We start from the raw sequence: 25,292 nt of genomic DNA on the forward strand, positions 1-25,292 counted from the left end.
CTTTAGATTCTTCTTAAAGATGGAGAAGGACTCAGCAGATCGAATGAAATTATGTAAGTCATTCCACCACCGGGGAACGACAGAAGAGAAGAGTCTGGCTAGTGACTTAGGGCCCCATTGTGGCGGAAGTACCAGGCTCCTTTCATTGGCCGAACGTAGTGAACGGGACTGAGTGTAGACCTTAATGAGGGAGTTCAGGTAGGCAGGAGCCATTGTAGTTGCTGTTTTGTAAGCGAACATTAAGGTTTTGAATTTGATGTGGGGGGCCAGTGGAGGAATATGAACAGCGGAGTAACATATGCTGTTTTGGGTTGGTTTAAGACCAGACGCGCCGCCGCACTCTGGATCATTTGCAGAGGTTTGAAAGTGCATGCAGAGAGACCTGCTAGTAAGATGTTGCAGTAGTCAATGCGTGATATTACAAGACCCTGTACCAGGAGTTGTGCTGCATGCTCAGACAGGTAGGATCTAATTTTTGCTGACACTGTACAAGGCAAATCGGCACAACAGAGCAATTGAGGCCACATGAACCTTAAAGGTTAGCTGGTCATCAATCATCAGACCCAGGTTTCGGGCAGACTTTGTGGGCATGAGTTGGGTTGATCCGAGCTGGATATTAATCTGTTGTTGTAAGAATGGACTGGCTGGGATGAAAAGGAGCTCAGTTTTAGATAGGTTCAGCTGAAGGTGGTGTGCCTTCATTCATGCAGCGATATCAGCAAGGCATGACAATATTTGTGTAGAGACAGTGAGGTCATCTGACGGGAATGACAGAAAGAGATGGGTATCATCAGCATAACAATGGTATGAGAACCCATGGCAGTGGATGATTGCACCAAGTGAGGTGTTGTATATTGAGAAGAGAAGGGGACCGAAAACTGACCCTTGAGGTACTCCTGTGGATAAGCAGTGCAATTTGGATACTTCTCCCCTCCAATATACTCTAAAAGATCTCCCCGAGATGTAGGACATGAACCAGTACAGGGCAGATCCTGAGATACCAAGCTCAGTGAGTATGGAGAGGAGGATTTGGTGGTTAACCATGTCAAAGACAGCTGATAGCAGCAATAAAGCTGAGGACTGACCAGCAGCTCTAGCCAAATGCAGTGATTCTATTACAGACAGGAGTGCAGTTTCGGTAGCGTGACCCCACTTAAAGCCAGACTGCCTCGACCCAGATTGTTCTCAGAAAGGAATTCAGAGACTTGGTTAAAGACAGTGCGGCCAAGTATTTTTGATAGAAAGGGTAGGAGTGAAACCGGTCTGTAGTTTTCACCCTGGGTTGGGTTGAGTGTAGGTTTTTGAGCAGCGGGGTGACCCGAGCTTGCTTAAATGCAGTGGGGACCACACCCATTGTAAGCGAGGAACTGATGAAGTGTGTGACTGTGGGGTTAAATGCGGGGGAAATGGTCTGTAGGAGGTTGGATGCTATCAGGTCCAGCGGACAGGTAGTGGGACGAGAGGATATATGGGAAAAGGAGGCGCCACATAACACCAATGCCCAGTGGCTGGTGGACCAATGAGCAGATCAGAGCAATATCCCAGAACAAGAACCAGTTATCATCACACTGGCTGACATCCAACAACAAATCTAAAGCATGAGGAGCTGGACAGCACCAGGCCCTGACATGATTCAAGTCTACTTGCAGAAGAAGATGAGAGCACTCTGTGAACATCTGGCGACACAGATGAATCAGCTGCTAACATCGGGGTCTCATCCTGACTGGGTGACACAGTGGAGAACAATACTGAATATTAAGGATCCCCAAAAGAGTACAACACCTTCAAACTACCAGCCGATAACCTACCTCTCCACAACATGGAAGATCCTGTCATGCATCATACCAGATAAGCTGAAAGCGCACACGAGTCAATACATGAGCAAAATTCAGAAAAGAATTGGGAACAACACCAGAGGGTCAAAGTATCAGCTACTGGTTGATAAAGCAGTCATCCAAGACTGTAAATCGAGGCAGAACAACCTGAGCACAGCGTGGATTGACTATAAGAAAGCTTACGATTCAATGCCCAATATATGGTTACTGGAGTGCATGGCACTATACAAAGCCAACAGGACACTAATAGTCGTCATCAAGAACTCAATGCGGCAAAGGAAAACAACACTAGAGGTCAACTCAAAAACAATCACACAGGTAACCATCAAATGTGGCAAATAAGACACAAGCCATCAACACATATGTCCTACCAGTCATCAGATACCCAGCAGGAATAATAAGCTGGCCAAAGTAGGAGGTAAAGGTCACAGATATCAGGGCACAGACACTCCTCACAATGTACAGAGGGTTCCACCCAAAGTCCAGCAGCCCAAATCTCTACAATAAGCAAAAAGATGGGAGACGAGGGTTAGTGTGTGTCAGAGCCACTATCCAGGATGAAACAAGGAATATCCATGAGTACATCAGAAAGAGGGCCCCCCTGCGTCCGGGGAGCGTAGCGGTCTATTCCGCTGCCTACTAACACGGGGATCCCGGTTCGAATCTCCGTGTTGCCTCTGGCTTGGTCGGATGTCCCTACACACACAATTGGTCGTGTCAGCAGGTGGGAAGCCGGATGTGGGTATGTGTTCTGGTTCACTGCACTAGCACCTCTTCTGCTTGGTCGGGGCACCTGTGCAGGGGGGAGGGGGAACTGGGGGGAATAGCGTGATTCAATTCAATTAAATTCAATTCAATTTATTGTCATTAAAAACAATGTGCAGGCACATGTTAAAAATGAAATGAGGGCTGCGGCTTCACCAAACAGTGCAAGACAGACATACACAAACACAGCAAACACAGTATAAGATATACACACATGAAGACCAAAAGCGAAAAAAAGAGCACGAGTACAAAAATATTTAAAAATATCCACAGACATTCAGTGGGTAGCCAAGTTCAGGTGGGCAACAGCTTGGGGAAAGAAGCTTTTTTTGAGGCCGGTAGTGTGGGCTCTGAGGCTCCTGTAGCGCCTTCCAAAGCGCAGGGGGGAGAACGGTCCATGGTTGGGGTAGGTGGGATCTCTGCTGATGCTGAGACCTCTTCGAAAGCAGCGTTTGTGATAAATGTCCAAACGCGATGCTCTCACGCGCTATGTCCCCCTGGCAAAACCCCTCACTGTCAAGTGAAAAGAAGCAGCTGGTGACTCCACATGTATCGGAAGGGGCATGTGGTAGTCTGCAGCCCTCCCCGGATCAGCAGAGGGGGTGGAGCCGCGAATGGGATGGTTCAGAAGAGTGGGATAATTGGCCGGATACAACTGGGGACAAAAAAAGAAAAAGAAAAAGGAGGCCCCCCCCCCCCCCTCCAGGACGAACTACTGAATGAGTACTTCAGGCAGCAGAACACAGAGAGTGGGGTGAAAGAAAAAGAGGAGGTATCATGGAAGATCAAGACCCTTCATGGCACGTACCATTGACAGATAGAAGATGTAGCTGATATCGAGAAATCCTACCAGTAGCTAGAAAAGGCTGGACAGAAGGACAGCACACAGGCTCTGATCATAGCAGCACAAGAAGAGGCACTCGGGATCAGATCAGTTGAGGCAGGGGTCTACCTTACCAGACAAGACCCAAGATTCAGGCTGTGCAAAGATTCCCGAGACAGTCCAGAACTTATTAGCTGGGTGTAAAATGCTAGTTGGTAAAGTGTACAATGAAAGGCATAACCAAGTGGCGGGAATAGTGTACCGAAATATGTGTACTAAATACAGACTGGAAGTCCCCCAGTCCAAATGGAGGACATCGTCAAAGGTGGTTGAGAATGGCAGCTCTAAGATCCTGTGGGACTTCCAGAGTGACAAGCAGATGCTGGCTAACCAACCAGAAATTGTGGTGGTCGACAAAGAACAGAAGACAGCAGTAATGATCAATGTAGCAATCCGGAGCGATGGCAACATCAGGAAGAAAGAGCATGAGAAGCTAGAAAAATACCAAGGACTGAGGGAAGAACTAGATCGGATATGGAAGGTGAAATACAAAGTAGTCCAAGTGGTAATAGGAGCACTAGGGGCTGTGACCCCCAAACTGGGAGAGTGGCTCCAGCAGATTCCAGAAACAACATCTGAGGTCTCTGTCCAGAAGAATGCAGTCCAAGGAACAGCTAAGATACTGTGCACAACCCTCCAACTCCCAGACCTCTGGTAGAGGACCCGAGCTTTATTTTGATTTTGATATACTTTAATGATCCCCGTAGGGAAATTATGCTCTACATTCAACCCATTGTAGTTGTGTAGCTAGAAGCACTGGGCAGCCACTGTGCAGCGCCCAGGGACCAACTCCAGTTCATCATGCCATGCCTCGGTCAAGGGCACAGCCAGGAATATTAACCCTAACATGCATGTCTTTTTGAGGAAGACACACAACACTGAAAAGGGTGAGAAGGGAGTTTTATGTATATAAATAAAACCAAGCCACTGAGTATGAACAAGCCAACTCATTCTTAGTGCAGGTCCAACGCCTGGTTACATGGGGAAGGTTGCTTCAGGGAGGGCATCCGGCATAAAACCTTTGCCAAATCAAATATGTGGCTCATAAATCAGATTTCCATAAAGGATCAGTTGAGGTCTGGGTTACCAAAGACCACCACCGGTACTGTTGGCCAACAGGGTGTTGGTGGAAACTTTGTTACTGTTGGGCAAAGGAGAAGGAGAGGGGGAAGGAATGTCCAGAGGAAGTGGAAGAGGAGGAAGGGTAAGATCGTGTAGGTGACCGTCAGAACTTTGAATGTTGGCATTATGACTGCTAAAGGAAGAGAGCTGGCTGATATGATGGAGAGAAGGAAGGCAGATATACTGCCTGTGCAAGAGACCAGGTGGAATAGGAGTAAGGCGAGGCATATCGGGAGGTGGGTTCACATTCTTCTACCATGGTGCGGATGGGAGGAGAAATGGGGTAGGGGAAATTCTGAAAGAAGAGTATGTAAAGCGTGTAACGGAGGTGAAGAGAGTGTCAGACAGAGTGATGAGTACAAAGCTGGAAATCAAAAGTGTGTTGATGAATGTTATCAGCATATTTGCCCCACAAGTTGGGTGTGATATGGAACAGAAAGCATAATTCTGGAGTGAGTTGGATGAAGTGGTAGAGGGTGTACCCGAGGAGGAGAGAGCAGACTTCAATGGGCATGTTGGTGAAGGGTAAAGAGGTGATGGGCAGATATGGTGTCAAGTAAAGTAACGTGGAAGGACATGGTGGTGATTTTTGCAAAAATTATGGAAATTGCTGTGGTGAATACATATTTCAAGAAGAGGGAGAAACACAGGGTCTCATATAAGAGTGGAGGAAGGTACACACAGGTGGACTATATCTTATGTAAGAGGTGCCATCTGAAAGGGACTGGAGGCTGCAAGGTGGTGAGAGGGGACAACAAAGCTAGTCAGCATCTGATCGTGGTCTGTAGGATGACTCTGGAGACCAAGAAGAGGAAGAGGATGAAGGCAGCGCCAAGGATCAAATGGTGGAAGTTGAAGAAGGAAGACTGTTGTGTGGAGTTCAGGGAGCAGTTCAGGGTGCAGGCACTGGGTGGTAGTGAAGAGTTGATGGACGGCTGGGCAACCACTGCAGAGATAGTGAGGAAGACAGCTACAAGGGTACTTGAGGTGTCATCTGGACAGAGAAAGGAAGACAAGGAGATTTGTTGGTGGAATGAGGAAGTACAGCAAAGTATACGGAGGAAGAGGTTGGCAAAGAAGTGGAACAGTCAGAGAGATGAAGAAAGTAGACAGGAGTACAAGGAGATGTGACGTGCAACAAAGAGAGAATTGGCAAAGGCAAAGGAAAAGGCATATGGTGAGTTGTATGAGAGGTTAGACACTAAGGAAGGAGAAAAGGGCTTGTACCGATTGGCTAGACAGAGAGACCGAGCTGGGAAAGATGTGCAGCAGGTTAGGTTGATAAAGGCTAGAGATGGAAATGTGCTGACAAGCAAGGAGTGTATTGAGAGGGTGGAAGGAGTAATTTGAGGCGCTGATGAATGAAGAAAATGAGAGAGAGAGAGAAGGTTGGATGATGTTGGGAAAGTGAACTAGGAAGTGGGGTGGATTAGCAAGGAGGAACTGAGGGCAGCTATGAAGTGAATGAGAGTGGAAAGGCGGCTTGTTGCAGCTAGGAGCAATGGCAGTGGGGTTTTTAACTAGATTGTTTAACACAATCTTGGAAAGTGAGAGGATGCCTGAGGAGTGGAGAAGAAGCATACTGGTACCAATTTTCAAGAATAAGGGCGATGTGCAGAACTGGTCCCATCCTACAAACCCCTAATAAAACGGTTCAAGCCAGCAGTAAAGACAATCACTGTCTGGCCAGAAGGAGCAGTCTCTGAACTCCAGAACTGTTTTGAAAACACAGACTGGAGTATTTTTGCACATTCAGCTACCCATGGCTCCCATACAGACATTAATGAACATACATCTGCCATACTAGCCTACATTAACTTTTGCACTGAGAGTGTCACAACAAAAAAAATCAATCTGCGCCTTTCCAAACCAGAAACCCTGGATGACCAGTGAGGCCCGGCAGCTGCTGAAAGTGCGGGATGCAGCGTTCAAGTCAGGTAACTGTGAGGCCTACAGCGCAGCCAGATCCAACCTCAAAAAGGGCATCAGAACAGCCAAAAAAACATATTCCCTACGAATAGAGGACCACTTTCACAATAACTCTGATCCCCGGCGAATGTGGCAAGGCATTCTGTCTATCACAGACTACAAAAGCTCCAATAGTGGTTCCACTGTCCATGATGCCTCCCTGCCAGACAAGCTAAATCATTTCTATGCCCGCTTCGACAAGGACAATACTGACCCAGCCAAAAAAATCCCCAGCCACCCAGAAAACCAGGTGCTCACTCTATCAATCGAAGAGGTCAGAGAATCACTGCGCAGAGTGAACACACGGAAGGCTGCCGGACCAGACGGCATACCGGGTCGGGTCCTCCGGGAATGTGCCGACCAGCTGGCTGAGAACTTCACAACTATATTTAACCTCTCACTGTCCCAATCCATAGTCCCGGCATGCTTTAAGACCACCTCTATCATTCCTGTCCCCAAGAAACCAACATCCACATGTCTGAATGACTACCGACCCATAGCACTCACCCCCATTGCCATGAAATGCTTTGAGAGACTGGTTCTGGCTCACATCAAAAACATTATCCCCCTCACATTCGACCCACATCAGTTCGCCTACCATCCCAAAAGGTCTACTGGGGATGCCATTGCCACTGCCCTGCACTTTGCTCTGACCCACCTTGAACTTAACAACACATACATCCGGATGCTCTTTATAGATTATAGCTCTGCCTTCAGCACTATCATCCCCGCCAAACTAACCACCAAACTCCTCTCTCTTGGCCTCAACCCCTCCCCTTGTAACTGGACCCTGGACCTCCTGACCAACAGACCTCAGTCTGTTAGGTTAGGTGACGACACCTCTTCCACCCTGACCCTCAGCACAGGCAACCCTCAAGGCTGTGTTCTGAGCCACCTCCTTTTCTCCCTTTTTACCCACGACTGCCTGCTAACTCACCCTTCAAATGTTATAGTTAAGTTTGCAGATGACACAACAGTCATTGGCCGTATCATCAACAATGACGAGATGGCCTACAGGGACGAGATTCAGAACCTCACATCATGGTGTAATACAAACAATCTTGTCCACAATGCGCAGAAGACGAAGGAGCCGACTGTGGACTTCAGGAGATCTAGAAGCTGCAGCCACTCCCCCATACACATCAATGGGGTGGAAGCTTTAAATTCCTTGGAGTCCACATCAGTGAGGAACTTTCCTGGACATTAAACACCCAGGCTCATGTGAAAAAGGCCCAGCAACGCCTGCATTTCCTGAGGAGGCTGAGGAGCGCCCGTCTATCCGCCAAAATTCTCACCGACTTCTACCACTGCACCATAGAGAGAATCCTGACCAGCTGCATCTCAGTGTGGTATGGCAACTGCACCTCAGTAGACCAGAAAGCTCTGCAGTGGTTCGTCAAGGCGGCCCAGCATATCAACAGTACCCAGCTCCCAGCCATAAAATACATTTATCACAAACGCTGCCTTCGAAGGGGTCTCAGCATCAGCAGAGATCCCACCCACCCCAACCATGGACTGTTCTCCCCCTGCACTCTGGGAGGCGCTACAGGAGCCTCAGAACCCACACTACAAGCCTCAAAAACAGCTTCTTTCTACAAGCTGTTGCCCACCTGAACCTGGGCACCCGCTGAATCTCTGTAGATATTTTTAAATATTTTGCACTCTTGCTCTTTTTTAACTTATTTTTAGCTTTTGGTCTGCATGTGTGTATATCTTATACTGTGTTTGCTGTGTTTGTCTGTGTCTTTCTTGCACTGTTTGGTGGAGCCACAGCTCTCGTTTCATTTTTAACATGTGCCTGCACATTGTTTTTAATGACAATAAATTGAATTGAATTGAATTGAATTTATATATATATATATATATATATATATATGTGTGTGTGTGTGTGTGTGTGTGTGTGTGTCACACACAGGGCGTGTGTGACGCGTCAGTGCAATAGTACCACCAAAAAGGCCCAAACCAATCCCACAATTGTCTGTGAATGTTCTCATTCATCCAGGTTATGGTTATCCAAAGGAGTTGAATCAAGTGCAACTGGACTTGGTATATATCCGTGAAGACATTTCGCCTTCATCCAAGAGGCTTCCTCAGTTCGTGACTTTCTGACTAGACCAAGCCAGAGCCCTAGAAAGAGAGAGTTGCGTCAATGAGGGGTCAGAACGCGAGAGGGTAATGTGGTTCATGTAGCCGCCGAATAGCTCCAAACGAAGCTTGGCGGGTCATTTAAATGAACTGCTTAGCCGCGATTTCTGGTAACTACTAACCAATATTTTCAGATTTTTACATTTATATATAGATATAGATATATTCCAACGTGACACATATTCTATGCGCACTGTTTGGAACTATCCGGGGCTCCCATGATCCGCCATTGCTGTTAAATAATTGGCCCATTGACGTCTACGGAATTGACGTAACTCTTTCTTTCTAGGGCTCTGGACCAAGCTAGTCTGACTGGCTGGTGATGAGACTCAGAATTTATCCTCCAGGAGTCGTTGTCAGAGCTATTGATATGCGTGGCTCTTTGTGATGCGATGTTTACCAACGCCCATCGCTAACAGAGCCGTAGATATGCGTGGCTCTTTTGTGTACCGATGTTATGGCCGCGCCCGTCGTTATCGGAGCTATTGATATGCGTAGCTCTCCTGTGCTCCAATGTCCGATGAGGAGAGCCACGCATATCAATAGCTCCGATAACGACGGGCGTGGCCATAACATCGGTACACAAAAGAGCCACGCATATCTACGGCTCTGTTAGCGACGGGCGTTGGTAAACATCAGATCACAAAGAGCCACGCATATCAATAGCTCTGACAACGACTCCTAGAGGATAAATTCTGAGTCTCATCACCAGCCAGTCAGACTAGCTTGGTCTAGTCAGAAAGGCACGAACTGAGGAAGCCTCTTGGATGAGAGGCGAAACGTCTTCACGGATATATACCAAGTCCAGTTGCACTTGATTCAACTCCTTTGGAATCCCACAATTACCACCGCCCACCCCTGCCCACACTGCACCAAAATATGCGACTCCAGGATCGGCCTCTTCGCCCAACTGAAGACCCACAAGGACCAAGAAGGAGGATAGTCATACTCGATCCCTAGTGACCGCCGATAATGATGGTGTGTGTGTGTGTGTGTGTAATATATATATCTATATATATATATACACACATACACACACACACACCAATCAGCCAAAGTATTTAAACCGCCTGCCTATTATTGTGTAGGTCCCCCTCGTGTCGCCAAAAAAGCCCTGACCCATTGAGACATGGACTCCAACACAAGACCTCTGAAGGCATCCTCTGGTATCTGGCACCAAAACATTAGCAGCAGATCCTTTAAGTCCTTTAAGTTTCAAGATGGGGCCCCCATGAATCGGACTGCTTTATTCAGCACATCCCACAGATGCTTGATTGGATTGAGATCTGGAGGCTAAGCCAACATCTTGAACTGTTCGTCATGTTCCTCAAACCGTTCCGGAATTCTTTTTTTTTTGCAGTTTGGCAGGATGCATTATGTTTTTGAAAGAGGCCACTGCCATCAGGGAATACCGTTGCCCCCAAGGGGTGTACTTGGTCTGCAACAATGTTTAGGTACATGATACATGTCAAAGTAACAGCCACATGAATGTCCGGACCCAAGGTTTCCCAACAGAACATTGCCCAGATCATCATACTGCCTCCACCAGCTTTCCTGCTTCCCATAGTGCATCCTGGTGCCATCTCTTCCCACGGTAAATGACGCACACGCACCCGGCCGTCCACATTATGTAAAAAAAAAATGTGGATTAGCAGACCAGGACACCTTCCTCCATTGCTCCATGGTCCAGTTCTTATGGTCATGTGCCGACTGTAGATGCTCGTGACGGTGGACAGGGGTCAGCATGGGAACTCTGGTTATGTAGCCCCATACGCAGCAAGATGCAATGCACTGTATATTCTGACACCTGTCTATCATAGCGACCATGAACTTTTCAAGCAATTTGACCTACAGTAGATCTTCTGTGGAATCAGACCTGATGGGCTAGCCTTCACTCCCCACACACATCAATGAACCTTGGGTGTTTCTGCCGGTTCAGCGGTCATCCTTCCTTGGAAAAATTTTGGTAGGTACTGACCGCTGCATACTGGCAACACCCGACAACACCTGTCATTTTGAAGATGCTCCGACTCAGTTGTCTAGCATCAATATTTGGCCCTTGTCAAAGTTGCTCAGATCATTACACTTGCCCATTTTTCCTGCTTCTAACACATCAACTTCAAGAACCGACTGTAGCTCTTGGGCTCATTAGTAAATGCGAGCTTCTCCACTACAGCATGGTGGTGATCCAGGAGAAGATATCATATTATAGATATTATATATTATCAATATAATGGATCAACAATAAATGTATCATCATAATGGATAAACATTTTATACTGGGCTAGCTTGAATATTAAAGAAACAGTTAATCCTTTATCAAGTGGTGGTGATATCACCTGACACTGTCGCCGGAAAACAATGAAGGGGTGAGCAAGAACGTTCTCTGTGAAGAGGCTGCAGAAAGAGAATGTGAGACAAAGAGAAAGACATTGGTACATTATCTTACAATGTTACAGTTTCATTTAGCAGACACTTTTATCCAAAGCAACGTACATACATCTGAGAGTTAATACAACACAAGCAAGTATCTAGTCAGGAGACAACAAGAATGTAGTGAGGAGACAACAAGAATCTAGTGAGGAGACACCAAGGATCTAGTGAGGAGACAACACGAATCTAGTCAGGAGACAACAAGGATCTAGTGAGGAGACAACAAGAATCTAGTCAGGAGACAAGGATCTAGTCAGGAGACAACAAGGATCTAGTCAGGAGACAACAAGGCTCTAGTGAGGAGACAAGGATCTAGTCAGGAGACAACAAGGATCTAGTCAGGAGACAACAACGTCCGTCAGGACATAAGTGTCAAAAGGCAGTGCACAAAGGCAATGCATAGAAGCGTTAATATATATATATCTTAGATGTAGGAAAAAAACTTTTAATACATAGCAGTACAAGCTTGTTTCGTGCGTCGCGCACTCATCAGCTGCTAATGTGATTCAACAAAGAAAACAGACAGTATATGTTTTGGCCACCAGCTGTAGACACCCAAAAAATATCTCCTTTGTTATTACAAGTAAAATGTCTTTATTATTCCACCCCCCAATTAGATGATACACATGTGACATTTATTAGATGTCGTATTTTTTTATATTTTAACTGTCTGTCCTTCCAACTGTGCCCCAACACCACCCCACTATATGATTTACCTAAATGGCCTTGTTATTTTCTAAATATAGGCTATTTCAACAGTGCCCTGGTCATTTAAATGCTTTTTCAAAACAAGCCCCAGCCCCTTACCCCATTGGTTGTAATGTTTTCTACCCCACCACTGGTTGCTGTGCATCATACCTACCTACCCCATTGGTTGTAACAGTTCAAATGTTTTGTCCTCTCATTGGTTGCTGTCCACTGAAATTAGGGGCGTGACGCGGGGCAATGTAAACTGTGTGTTTTCTTTGTTGAATCACATTAGCAGCTGTGAGTGCGCGACGCACGAAACAGGCCTGTACTGCTATATATCAAAAGTTTTTTTTCCTACATCTTTCCTACAAATTTGTGTTTGGTAGATTATTTCTTTGTTGTAACAATGCTTCTTGGCAATAAATCTTATATCAGGCACCTGATTATCAGCACCTGGGGTACCAGAAGCTCAAAATAAGAGTCAATAGCAACAGCAAAATAAGCTGTTTGGCATTGGCAGAGAAGATTTGGCAAATTTTTCATGGGCGCAACCCACATACTCAGCTCTGCTGCTCACCTCACAAATGCATGTTCCTTATAAATGTGGCACCATTTAAAAGGGAAATAAACAGGCTTTCCAACAGTATAAGATTTATTGCCAAGAAGCATTGTTACAACAAAGAAATAATCTACCAAACACAAATGTCCTTACTTTTTGTGCTAAATATATATTGATATTCCGCTCCTCATTAGTTGAGCACTTTTATCAACACAATTGACTTTTTCCGAAAAAGAAAAAAAACACGCTATATACTTTTTTTTTTTCAATTGTCATTAAAAGAAACACTGAAAGTGCTCAACAAATAAGGAGCAAAATAATCCGGTGAGTCAAGTAAGTTCTTTGTGAGACAGTACAAGCCTGTTTCATTGCTTATGGCATGAAACAACAGGCTTGTACTGTCTCATGAAGAATTTACTTGACTCACTGGATTATATATATATATATATATATATATATATATATATATATATATATATATATATTAGAGGGGAGAGAGAGAGGAAAAAGATCTCAATCATCCATTGAAATTTTTAAGCTGTTGCTCTCATGGCAAAACATGTAAAGAAAATGTTTTACATCTTATTACCTGACGAGTCCGATCCCGAAGCCAGCAAATCGGTCAAGCTGCTCTGTAGAAAAAACAAACCCAAAAAAATTCATTCAAAATGTTTTTCAAGAAACTTTGTCAAAACCGCAAAAGAAAAAAAAACTGCATTTTTAATCTTAAATCAGATAATAATAATAATAACAACAACAAATTGTATTTATATAGCATTTTTCTAAAACAACGTTACAAAGTACTTTACTAAAAATTTAAAAATAAAACCAGACAAGGCAAAACTGAGAATAAGCCCAAAGGACATGAGCAAAGACGAGGTAACAACACTGAAAGAGGAAGACCCAATAAGTAGGACTAAAAATAAAAACAGTATACATAAATAAAAAAAAAATCAAACATTAGTAAACACTTTCCCAAAGAGAAAATGTTTAAGAGGAGATTTAAAAGAAGCTAGAGATGTGGTCTGTCTTAGACAGGAAGAGAGCTCCATAGTGTGGGGCTCTAACAGCAAAAGCCCACCACCCTTCGTAACAAACCAATACCTGGCATGTCTGTGAATGTTCTCATTCATTCAGGTCATAGTTATCCAAAGGAATTGAAGCAAGTGCAACTGGACTTGGTTATATATCCGTGAAGACGTTTCGCCTCTCATCCAAGAGACTTCATCAGTTCATGCCTTTCTGACTAGACCAAGCTAGTCTGACTGGCTGGTGATGAAACTCAGATATGACCTGGATGAATGAGAACATTCACAGACATGTTGCGGAACAATTTGGGTCTGACACCCTTAAAATGGTGAGGGAATATGAAAGGATGGCTGGGAAGATTGCAGACTACAGAAACCACTTGCGATGTAATCTGAGATGCAGACAACACAGACTCATACCCACTAGCCTGCGCCTGTGTATCACAATGAAAGGACATAGAGCAGACAGAATCATAGAGAAGGCACAGAATCAACTCCTGAATGAAAGTGAGACAGGTACATTTCACTATTGAAGGGCTGAAGGAGAAATCTGACCAACTACTCCAGCAACTAACATCCCACTTGCCTGGTGCAGTCTTGGAGAGGGTCACTGATTTCACTAAGAAAGCCCAACTATCTCAACACCACAAAACCAAAGAAAGGCAGACAAGGAAGTTTCAAAACTTACAGCGACGGACCAGCAACACTAGCCAAGCAGATATACTTACCTGGAGACAAAAGACAACATCCCACACAAAACAAAACGCAGAACAGATGGATCAAAAATCTGTCGGACAAGGTACTTACCCAATCAGAGAAGGAGGTCTTAGCCAAAGGACTGAACTTCGCCATGACACCCAAACAACTACCTATAGTTGACCTCATCACATGCACAGAATCAGCTATAAGGAAAAACAATCTAACCCGGAAACTAAAGCGGAACAGCTTAGGTTAAAGGTGTCAGCAGCTCTGTCCAATGCGAAACCCCCTCCTTCCAACCTAACCATGGAGGAAAGGAAAGCCGTGACAGCCCTGAGCAAGGATGAAAACATCACTATCCTTCCAGCAGATAAGGGGAGATGCACGGTTATCCTCAACACAACAGACTACCACGCCAAGATCACGTCATTACTCAGCGACACCGACACCTATGAACTGCTGAGACCCGATCCTACTAGTGGTTACAAGAGGAGAATAATAGAGTACCTACAGAAACTACAGAAAGGAGGAACCATTGATCGGATACAATGCCACCGTCTCTACCCACAAGATAACATTCCAAGCATATATGGACTCCTTAAGATCCATAAAGATGGAGCCCCCCTCAGGCCCATTGTCAGCAGCATAAACTCGGTCAAGTACAACATTGCCAAACATATAACCAACATCTTGACCCCTTTAGTGGGCGAAACACCTCACCATATCCAAAACTCCATTGTCTTTGTGAACAAGGTCCAAGGCGTAAAACTAGAACCTAATGAAACTATGGTATCCTACGAAGTAACCTCGTTATTCACCTGTATCCCAACCATGGAGGCTTTCGAAACTGTGACGCAACGTTTGCTACGTGACAACACCCTCCACAATAGGACCAACCTCAGCCCAGACCAGATTTGCCAACTACTGGACCTTTGCCTGAACACTACATATTTCCAATTCAGGGGCCAGTTTTACAGACAGAAACACGGCTGTGCAATGGGCTTACCAGTATCTCCCATTGTGGCCAACTTATTTATGGAAGAGGTAGAACACAGGGCCCTGAACTCCTTCAGAGGAACACCTCCGAGCCACTGGTTCAGATATGTGGACAACACATGGGTCAAACTCCAAACACAAGAGGTGCAAGCGTTTACCAAACACATCAACTCAGTGGACAAGAACATTAAGTTCACAAGGGAAGATGTAAAGAACAACAGTTTGCCCTTCTTGGACTGTGACGTCCACATTGGGGAAGACAAGAGCCTACACACACAGACCAATATCTACTTTTCGACTCACACCACCCTCTGGAACACAAACTGGGCATCATCAGAACTGTGCAACACAGAGCTGACAATGTGCCCAGCAGCACTCAGGCCCAACAAGAAGAACACAAACACTTGAGGGAAGCTCTAAAAACCTGCGGCTACCCCAGTTGAACCTTTGTGAAAACTGCAACACGTTCCAGAAACACCAACCGGGTGAGCGATGAGGAAAAGAGGAACAGAAGGAATAACATAGTCATCCTGTATGTTTCTGGGGTCTCCGAGAAACTCAGGAGAATTTTTAACAAACACCGCATCCCGGTATACTTCAAACCCTGCAACACACTCCGACAAGACTGGTTCAACCCAAAGACCATGTACCACACACCCAGAAAAGCAATCTGGTGTATGCTGTACAATGCAATGAGGAGTGCACTGACCTATACATAGGAGAAACCAAACAACCACTACACAAACAGATGGCCCAACACAGAAGGCCAAACTCCTCAGGACAAGACTCAGCAGTCTATCTACACCCTAAAGGAGAAGACACACTCTTTCGAGGACAACAACGTACACATTTTGGACAGGGAAGATAGTTGGTTTGAAAGGGGTGAAGGAAGCCATCTATGCGAAACTGGAAAAACCACCCCTCAACAGAGGAGGAGGTCTGCTACACCACCTATCTCCCACTTACAATGCCGTCCTTTCATCTCTACCCAGGAGACTCAAAAGCTTAGCCTCCAAGAACAACAGTCGGTCACTAACGGCTCCAATGACTCATGACCACTGAATGGAGCACTAACGAAGTCGAAACTAACACCTCCAACGACTGTCGTTGCTAAACAATGGAACACAAATGAACCATTGACATCAATAGCTCTGATAATGACTGTCGTTGCTAAACATCGGAACACAAAAGAGCCATTGACATCAATAGCTCTGACAACAACTCCACAGAGGCTAAATATCTGAGTTTCATCACCAGCCAGTCAGACTAGCTTGGTCTAGTCAGAAAGGCACGAACTGATGACGCCTCTTGGATGAGAGGCGAAGCGTCTTCACGGATATATACCCAAGTCCAGTTGCACTTGATTCAATTCCTTTGGACAATACCTGGCAATAATCATCAGGGCTCCACCTGAACATCTTAATGATGGAGAGGGCACATATCAGGTCAATAAAACAAACATGTATGAAGGAGCAAAACCATTTCAATCTTTAAAAGTGAGCAATAAAATCTTAAAATCAATTCAAAATATAATGGAACCAGTGTAGGGAGGCAAGCACAGGAGTGATGTGGTCATGCCTCCTGGTTCCGGTAATGAGCGGCAGCGGCGTGTGGTACCAACTACAGACGGTGGAGGGAGCCCTTGCTGATACCAGAATAAAGTGTATTACAATAGTAAAGCAGATAAGACAAAAGCATGTACAACTTTTTGCAGATCGGCAATTGATAAAAATGACCTAATTTTGGAGATTAGCTTGAGCTGGAGAAAGCATGACTGAACAACATGTGTGATGCGATTCAAAACCCAGGTTAGCATTGCATATTAACCCAAGATTTAGGGCTAAACGATTTGGGAAAATAATAATAATAATAATAATCATAATAATGATAATAATAATCATTACATTTATATAGCGCTTTTCTAGATTTTTAGACCAATATTGCAATTGCGATTTACTTAGCGCTTTTTTTCCCCAAAAGTTCATTATCTTCTGTGTTATCTACTACTACTACTACTACTACTACTACTACTATTACTACTACTACTACTTTCGGCTGCTCCCGTTAGGGGGCGCCACAGCGGTCATCCGTTTCCATCTCTTCCTGTCCTCTGCATCTTCCTCTGTCACACCAGCCACCTATTATATAACACCTTACTTGTAATTTTATAAATAAATTTATAAATATATTTATCTTTATTTATTCAATTAATTTATTCATAAATTTATGAATTTGTTTTTTATATTTTTATAACGTTTTTAACTTTATAACTTCAGTGGATATCCACTAAACACATTGTATAGTATGAGCAACACATCAGTCAACATATAAACTGCTTCATCCTATAGGCCAGGCCTGCGTGTCATGATGACATGAGATGAATTGATATGATAACATATCTTCATTTAACTATTTCACTGTAGAAAGAAAAACCTTCAATCACAGTAGAATATTGACCAATTGGGTTTTCCGGTTCCGCCGCCGAGAGAATGACAGCCTAATTTTTGAGCTCCCTGACGGTTTTGAGAAAGAACCCCACAAACTTTAGTTTTGTTAACGCTAGTGAAGTTTTTGTTGAACAATGGGGAAAGGGGTTACCATTAGAAGTAGGACAATGATGAACGTGATAGAAAATCACCCCAGAGTGAGGCGAGGCAGCCGAAGTAGCTCCCCGAGCTCATATCCACGTTGCCAAGATGGCCCTGAAGTTAGCCTGCAATGTAGTCTCAATGACCTCTGGGAGTTCAGAAGAAACAACAAGGCACAACCCTCCGACATTAAACAAGAACTAAAAAGAAATGACACTGGCACCAAAGCCCAACGGCCCGCAGGCAAAGCCCCAATCTATAATGGTCAAGTTCAGGAGTTACTGGACGAAACAGAAGGTACCCCGGAGAGCCTGGCAAAAAAAGAAGTGTTTTGCAACAATGCCCGCTTCTACGTTGACCATGGCTTCCTCCCTGAAGTGCTTAAGAAACGCAGTGAATATGCCAAAACCAAGAAAGTGTTGAAAGAAAAACAAATAAAGTTTCAGACACCGTACCTTGCAAGGATGCGGGTCTTCTACAACAACGGCACCCGGCTACAAAAGGATGCTACGGAGGCAATGAGGGACATGGCTTCACAAGGATTCCCAGTGACTATGGAGAAGTCCTCCGCTGCTCCGGATCAAGAAGATACCAGGCTCCTGTCTACCTGGCAGGTGGCGGGGAGACAGCGTGACTGGGGTGGCGATCAGGAACTTGACTCAGTGGATGGCGGCACACAGCCCAAGAAAAACCTGCGCTCTTAATATAAAGAAAAAAACCCAGGAATTCAGAAGGCGGTCCACCACAACAGTAGACTGATGGTCTACAGTTGTGGCCCAAATGCAGACAAGTTTGATCTGATTCCTGAGTGCTGTGCCTCATCTTGGTTATTTACGTAGCTACTAGGAGTGCACGATATAAGGAAAACATGCAATATGCAATAACATTGTTGAATATTGTAATGACAACATGACGCGCAATAAATAAACAAATATTTAAGTATAAAGTTTTGATGTCTTTCGGCTTTAGGTCTGCTGCATGAACAGCCCATGCACACTGGATAAAAAAAAAACAAAAAAACTAAATGCATTATTTCCATTCCAGCAACATGGTTTTATTGGGGGGGGGGGAAATGCACCTGGCTACAGCTGCTATATTGACAATGAACAAATATCACCAACTTCGTTGCATGGCAACAGTTTGTTCACCACCTTAACGCAACATCTAGGTTTATTTAAAGCAGCTACTAGGAGTTTATATTATAAATTATTATGTAACGTCTCGACGGACTGGCGGCCTGTACAGGGTGTCTCCCCGCCTGCCGCCCAATGACTGCTGGGATAGGCTCAGGCATCCCCGTGGCCCTGAGAACAGGATAAGCGGCTTGGATAATAGATGGATGGATGGATGCATGGATGGATGGATGGATAGATGGACATTATATTTTGTTGTTACTGAGGTGGAATCAGCCAAGTGACACTACCACCTTTTTTCCAGAAGGGGGCACTGAAGTCAACACAACGCGTAGTACTTAACTTGATTCAGTTCAGACTTCACCGTCTTCCAACATGTGTCGTACATTTTTGGAATGGCGACTTGGGAAAAATGATTCCTTGATGGAATCTGGTATCTTCGGTTCAATTTGTTTATCAGACTCACAAAGCAAAGCCCTCTCTGCTCACTGTATTCATAGGCATCGTGTCCTTAGCCAAATAACATAAACGTGCGATTGGCGCTTGGATGTTTTTTCATAAGGAGTTACACTTGCAAAACTCTGATGAATTAACGTCTTGTTGGACTGTTTTGCTGCTACTTGACTCGACGTTAAGATTTTTTTGATTTGGCTAACGTTAGATTTTTTTTAACTCTTCGTATAGTTCTTTGTGGTTGTGTAGTAGGTGGCTATGGAGATTAGTTGTGTTTCCTCTGGTAGTTGCCACAAGTGTTCGGCATGACTTGCACAGTACCTGCGTTTGTAACACTTCGTCTCTCGTATCCAAAGTATTGCCAAATAAAAGATGTGCTGTTCTTTTTAGCCACGAGTTCTTCTTCATCGCCCACATTTTCCTCAGCGCTCATCTCTCTTCAATTCAATTCACTTTAGTGTCATTAAAAACAATGTTAAAAATGAAATGAGGGCTGTGGCTTCACCAAACAGTGCAAGAAAGACACAGACAAACACAGCAAACACAGTAGAAGATATACACACATGAAGACCAAAAGCTAAAAATAAGTTAAAAAAGAGCTGGAGTACAAAATATTTAAAAATATCTACAGACATTCAGTGGGTGCCCAGGTTCAGGTGGGCAACAGCTTGTGGAAAGAAGCTGTTTTTGAGCCCGGTAGCGCGGGCTCTGAGGCTCCTGTAGCTCCTCCCAGAGCACAGGGGGGAGAACAGTCCATTGTTGGGGTGAGTGGGATCTCTGCTGATGCTGAGACCCCTTCGAAGGCAGCGTTTGTGATAAATGTCTCAAACGCGATGCCCAAATTCGACACCGCCCTTCCCAACCAGAAAGCATCAAGATGCCTCCAAAGCCACGCCGCGAAAACACATGCACGCGCCAGACACACTAGTTGATTGAAGCGAAATCATTTCACCTGAGACAAGCATTATTCTGAGCAGAGCCGAATTAGCTGTACCGAATGATGTCACACACATAAGAGAAAACTAACTTTATTATTATAACGAACATAAACATCGAACATGTCTATTGTTAGCACTCATGACTGGCACGCTAGGTAGCTAGCAGACAGCTGTGTTAGCAACCGGCCTTTGTGTACGCGCAACTGTTATGCGCATAACAAACGCGCGTGTCACTGAGGGTTTGATAGACAGCTCGCTCATCCCAATCATTTGACTTGGTCGTTCGTCTGATTGGATGTCGTTGTTTTAGCTCCTGCCCCTTACAGGAACGACGGATTTTTTTCATTTCGGTGTCAAACATCTTATTTTTTTTGAGTACTATCAATTATTGTCGAGTTATAATAAGAAATTAAAAATTTTGCAAAAAATCGGCGGCCGCCTATAGCGCCTTAAGGAAGGAGAAAAGGACTTGTACTGATTGGCTAGACAGAGGGACTGAGCTGGGAAGGATGTGCAGCAGGTTAAGTTGATGAAGACTAGTGATGAAAATGTGCTGACAAGTGAGGCAAGTGTGTTGAGAAAGTCGAAGGAGTACTTTGAGGGGCTGATGAATGAAGAAAATGAGAGAGAGAGAAGGTTGGATGATGTGGGGGTAGTGAATCAGGAACTGCAGTGAATTAGCAAGGAGGAAGGGGGGTTAGCTATGAAGAGGATGAAGAGTGGAAAGGTGGTTGGTCCTGATCACATACCTGTGGAGGCATGGAGATGTTTAGGAGAGATGGCAGTAGAGTTTTTAACTAGATTGTTAACACAATCTTGGAAAGTGAGAGGATGCCTGAGGAGTGGAGAAGAAGCATACTAGTACCGACTTTCAAGAATAAGGGTGATGTGCAGAGCTGTAGTAACTACAGAGTTATAAAGTTGATCAGCCACAGCATTAAGACATGGGATAGAGTAATAGAAGCTGGGTTAAGAGGAGAGGTGATGATCAGTGAGCAGCTGTATGGTTTCATGCCACGAAAGAACACCACAGATGTGATGTTTGTTTTGAAAATGTTGATGGAGAAGTATAGAGAAGGCCAGAAGGCGTTACATTGTGCCTTTGTAGATTTAGAGAAAGCATATGACAGGGTGCTGAGAGAGGAGGGGTGGTATTGTATGAAGAAGTCGGGAGTGGCAGAAAAGTATGTAGAAATGGTGCAGAATATGTACTAGGGAAGTGTGACAGTGATGAGGTGTGCAGTAGGAATGACAGATGCGTTCAAGGTGGAGGTGGGATTACATCAAGGATCGGCTCTTAGCCCTTTCCTGTTTGCAATGGTGATGAACAGGTTGACAGACAAGATCAGGCATGAGTCTCCGTGGACTATGATGTTCGCAGATGACATTGTGATCTGTAGTGAGAGTAGGGTGCAGGTTGAGGAGAGTCTGGAGGGGTGGAGGTATGCACTGGAGAGGAGGAATGAAAGTCAGTAGGAGCAACGCGGAATACATATGCGCGAATGAGAGGGAGGCCAGTGGAATGTGAGGATGCAAGAAGTAGAGGTGATGAAGCTGGATAAGTTTAAATACTTGGGGGTCAACTGTACAAAGTAACGGGAAGTGCAGAAGAGAGGCAAAGAAGAGAGTGCAGGCAGGTTGGAGTGGGTGGAGAAGATTGTTAGGAATGATTTGTGACAGAAGGGTACCAGCAAGAGTTAAAGGGAAGGTTTACAAGATAGTTGTGAGACCAGCTACGTTATATGGTTTGGAGACAGTGGCACCGATGAAAAGACAAGAGGTGGGGCTGGAGGTGGCAGAGTTGAAGATAGTAAGATTTTCAGTGAGAAGTGATGAAGAAGGACATGATTACGGACAAGTATATTAGAGGAACAGCTCAGGCTGGACAGTTTGGAGACAAAGCAAGTGATGTAAGATTGAGATGGTTTGGACATGTGTGGAGGAGAGATGCTGGGTATATTGGGAGAAGGATGCTGAATATGGAGCTGACAGGGGAGAGGAAAAGAGGAAGGCCAAAGAGGAGGTTTATGGATGTGGTGACGGAGGTCATGCAGGTGGCTGGCATGACAGAGGGAGTGCAGAGGACAGAAGAGTTGGAAACGGATGATCCGCTGTGGCGACCCCTAATGGGAGTAGCTGAAAGTAGTAGTAGTAGTAGACAGAGTGGTAACAGCAAAGGACTGCGGGTAATCCTCAAAGCAATGAAGGGTAATGTTTCTGTGAATTCCCATGGACAAAATAATTCTAACTAGCTTGAAAAGCACTTAAAAAATGAGCTGGCTTTGTTTACTTGGACATCGTTTGTCTTTGATTAAATCTGCAGTGTGTTTACTAAGTTAATCATTTGTTTTTATATTTTATCACCAGTAAAAATCTCTCCAGTAAAGCTAGTTAACATTAACCTGATGCCATCTTTCCAGATGAAGCACACTGTTTGTCCACAAGAGATGACCATTATCTGACCAATGATGACCATCTTTTGTCATAAATGCAGATGTTGAGTAACCCTGCTGTTACCACAAGCCTGACCAGCTCCGGGATATTCATTTGAGCAAGAGACATGTCACAGAGGTTACACATGTTGGTTTGTGTCATTCAGCCTTTCTGCTTCTTCAGGAAATGCCATTCAGCTCCATGCTCAGACAAAAACGTTTTCAGCTTTTTAGATTCCAAAGTGTTTATCTTTTGGGAATGCACTTCAGCTCTCAATTCTGTCAGTAGGAGATTATTTTTCAGCAAAGCAATTCATTTCATTTTTTTTCAGCGAATGCAGTTAAGATTTCAGCATTTTCAACTTCTTTGGGTACTGACTCCAGCTTCCAACTCTGCCTGCTACTATTATACTTCAGCTTGCATGACTTCCAGTAAAGCAACGCAATGCATTTCAGCATTCTCAGCTATTTCAGCTCAGAGTTCAGCTTTTTTCCAGCAATGCTTGGAAAATGATTTCGGCTTTCAGTTACCCCACCCAGAAACTGTACATTTCTAGTTTACAATTATCTTTTAATTTTCATATTGGGGGAACATTTTATAAAGTAATTGCATAATTAGTGAAATATTTAGCATACATGTATTTAGATAACACTTTACCCACGGACATCCGAGGTATTTATTTGTCTTTATTCCTCCTCTCAGCCCCAGCATTGTGTGCGTATGTAAACTGCGTGTATGCGTTACATCGGAACTCTCTAACCGGAAATATTCGACTTGTCATTTGAACGCAGCATAAATTAACCAGCGTAAACTAGCCAGAAATGCTAACTAGCGCTTTGCCTGCGTCATAGATTACCCAGCCTATTGGAGCCTAGCATGCTAGGTGTCTTTATGCAGGCTCAATAGGTAACAGTTCGCTAGCATGCTAGGTGTCTTTATGCAGGCTCAATATGTAACAGCTAGCTAGCATGTTAGGCTAACGGTCTTTTCATTCTGGCTCTTACCAGCAGAAGGGCCACCACTACCGGTGGCGGCGGCCGACGAGCTTGTGTCTTCCTCGGGTCCGGTCCACGCCTCGTACTGCGGCGTCCGGTCCCCGTCGTAGCCGCCGTGCCCACGAAGATGGTGGAGGTTGCGGCTGCCGGGAATGTCCGGCGGCTCGGTGATCCAGCCCTGCTGGAGCTCCACCGGGGCGCCGCCACCAAATGGCCTGCCCGTGTAGCCGCCTGCCACGGAGCACGCTGGCTCGTCCCGGCCCCGGTTAAACACCTCGAGTCCGTCAAACGTCTCTGGCCGTCGGGAAGTCATAGCGGTGGACTTCACCACAACGGAACAAACGAATGACACACAAACGCACACAAATATTGCATACACACGCACGGATACGCGCTTCTCAAACACGCGCAAGAAACAAAACACAGATTAATGGCTGATCGCCGCGGTGTGCAACGTGCACAAACAAACTAACCGGAATAAACACCAACGTCGTATTCTTATTACCGTTAGCCTCCCTGCAGGACCTCCAACATTTAACACAACCCCCCGCCGCCAACGGTCACCGGAAGCCCCACCTCTAATGCTACCGTCGGTTTCCGTGTTGGCGTGCTCGGCTTCATGGGAGACGTAGTTTTCACGACCCCCCCCGCCCCCGCCCCCCCCCCCGACGTTTTTACGTTTTACACTTTTTTTGCCATTTCCGTTGTTGTTAGCTTTTCTATCAGTACTCAAGATATCACCAATATGCTCTAGAAATTTACCACAAAATATATATGTGTTTTTGTGTTCATAACACTAATGCTTTTGTACTCAACGAAAGAGAGATAAATACTGTTTATCTTCTCTTGAGTAAAATAAAATAAAATAAAATTGCTAAATACGAATGTTCTGCGATGCATACAATTATAATTGTCCATTGTTCGGTCACAATATGTGCTGTGGTGAGCCGACGTGGGAGATCTAGAGGGAGATCTCTAGTAGAGAAGTTCTCTTATCATCAACCCTTGTGTGAGATCTAGAGAGGAGATCTCTTATCATCAACCCTTGTGTGAGATCTAGAGAGGAGATCTCTTATCATCAACCCTTGTGTGGGATCTAGAGAGGAGATCTCTTATCATCAACCCTTGTGTGAGATCTAGGGAGGAGATCTCTTATCATCAACCCTTGTGTGAGATCTAGAGAGGAGATCTCTTATCATCAACCCTTGTGTGAGATCTAGAGAGGAGATCTCTTATCATCAACCCTTGTGTGAGATCTAGGGAGGAGATCTCTTATCATCAACCCTTGTGTGAGATCTAGAGAGGAGATCTCTTATCATCAACCCTTGTGTGAGATCTAGAGAGGAGATCTCTTATCATCAACCCTTGTGTGAGATCTAGGAGGAGATCTCTTATCATCAAGCCTTGTGTGAGATCTAGAGAGGAGATCTCTTATCATCAACCCTTGTGTGAGATCTAGAGAGGAGATCTCTTATCATCAACCCTTGTGTGAGCTCTAGTAGAGAAGTTCTCTTATCATCAAACCTTGTGTGAGATCTAGAGAGGAGATCTCTTATCATCAACCCTTGTGTGAGCTCCAGAGATGAGATCTCTTATCATCAACCCTTGTGTGAGATCTAGAGAGGAGAT

General features: G+C 44.8%; 1 protein-coding gene across 1 annotated transcript in view; it reads right to left on the minus strand.

Moving 5' to 3' along the window:
* slc25a46 (solute carrier family 25 member 46) overlaps positions 1–24,208 on the minus strand; it is a 65,802-nt gene extending 41,594 nt beyond the window's left edge. Inside the window, exons 1-3 of the mRNA XM_056290878.1 lie at positions 23,673–24,208; positions 12,990–13,032; positions 11,058–11,115 (exon numbers count right to left, since the gene is read on the minus strand). Of these exons, the coding sequence (XP_056146853.1) occupies positions 11,058–11,115; positions 12,990–13,032; positions 23,673–23,976 (405 nt within the window). The 5' untranslated portion in view covers positions 23,977–24,208. The remainder of the gene's footprint in view (positions 1–11,057; positions 11,116–12,989; positions 13,033–23,672) is intronic.
* Between the last annotated feature and the right edge of the window lie 1,084 nt (positions 24,209–25,292).

Source organism: Lampris incognitus, chromosome 12 (genome assembly GCF_029633865.1).
Source record: "Lampris incognitus isolate fLamInc1 chromosome 12, fLamInc1.hap2, whole genome shotgun sequence".
In the NCBI taxonomy this organism is placed as follows: domain Eukaryota; kingdom Metazoa; phylum Chordata; class Actinopteri; order Lampriformes; family Lampridae; genus Lampris; species Lampris incognitus.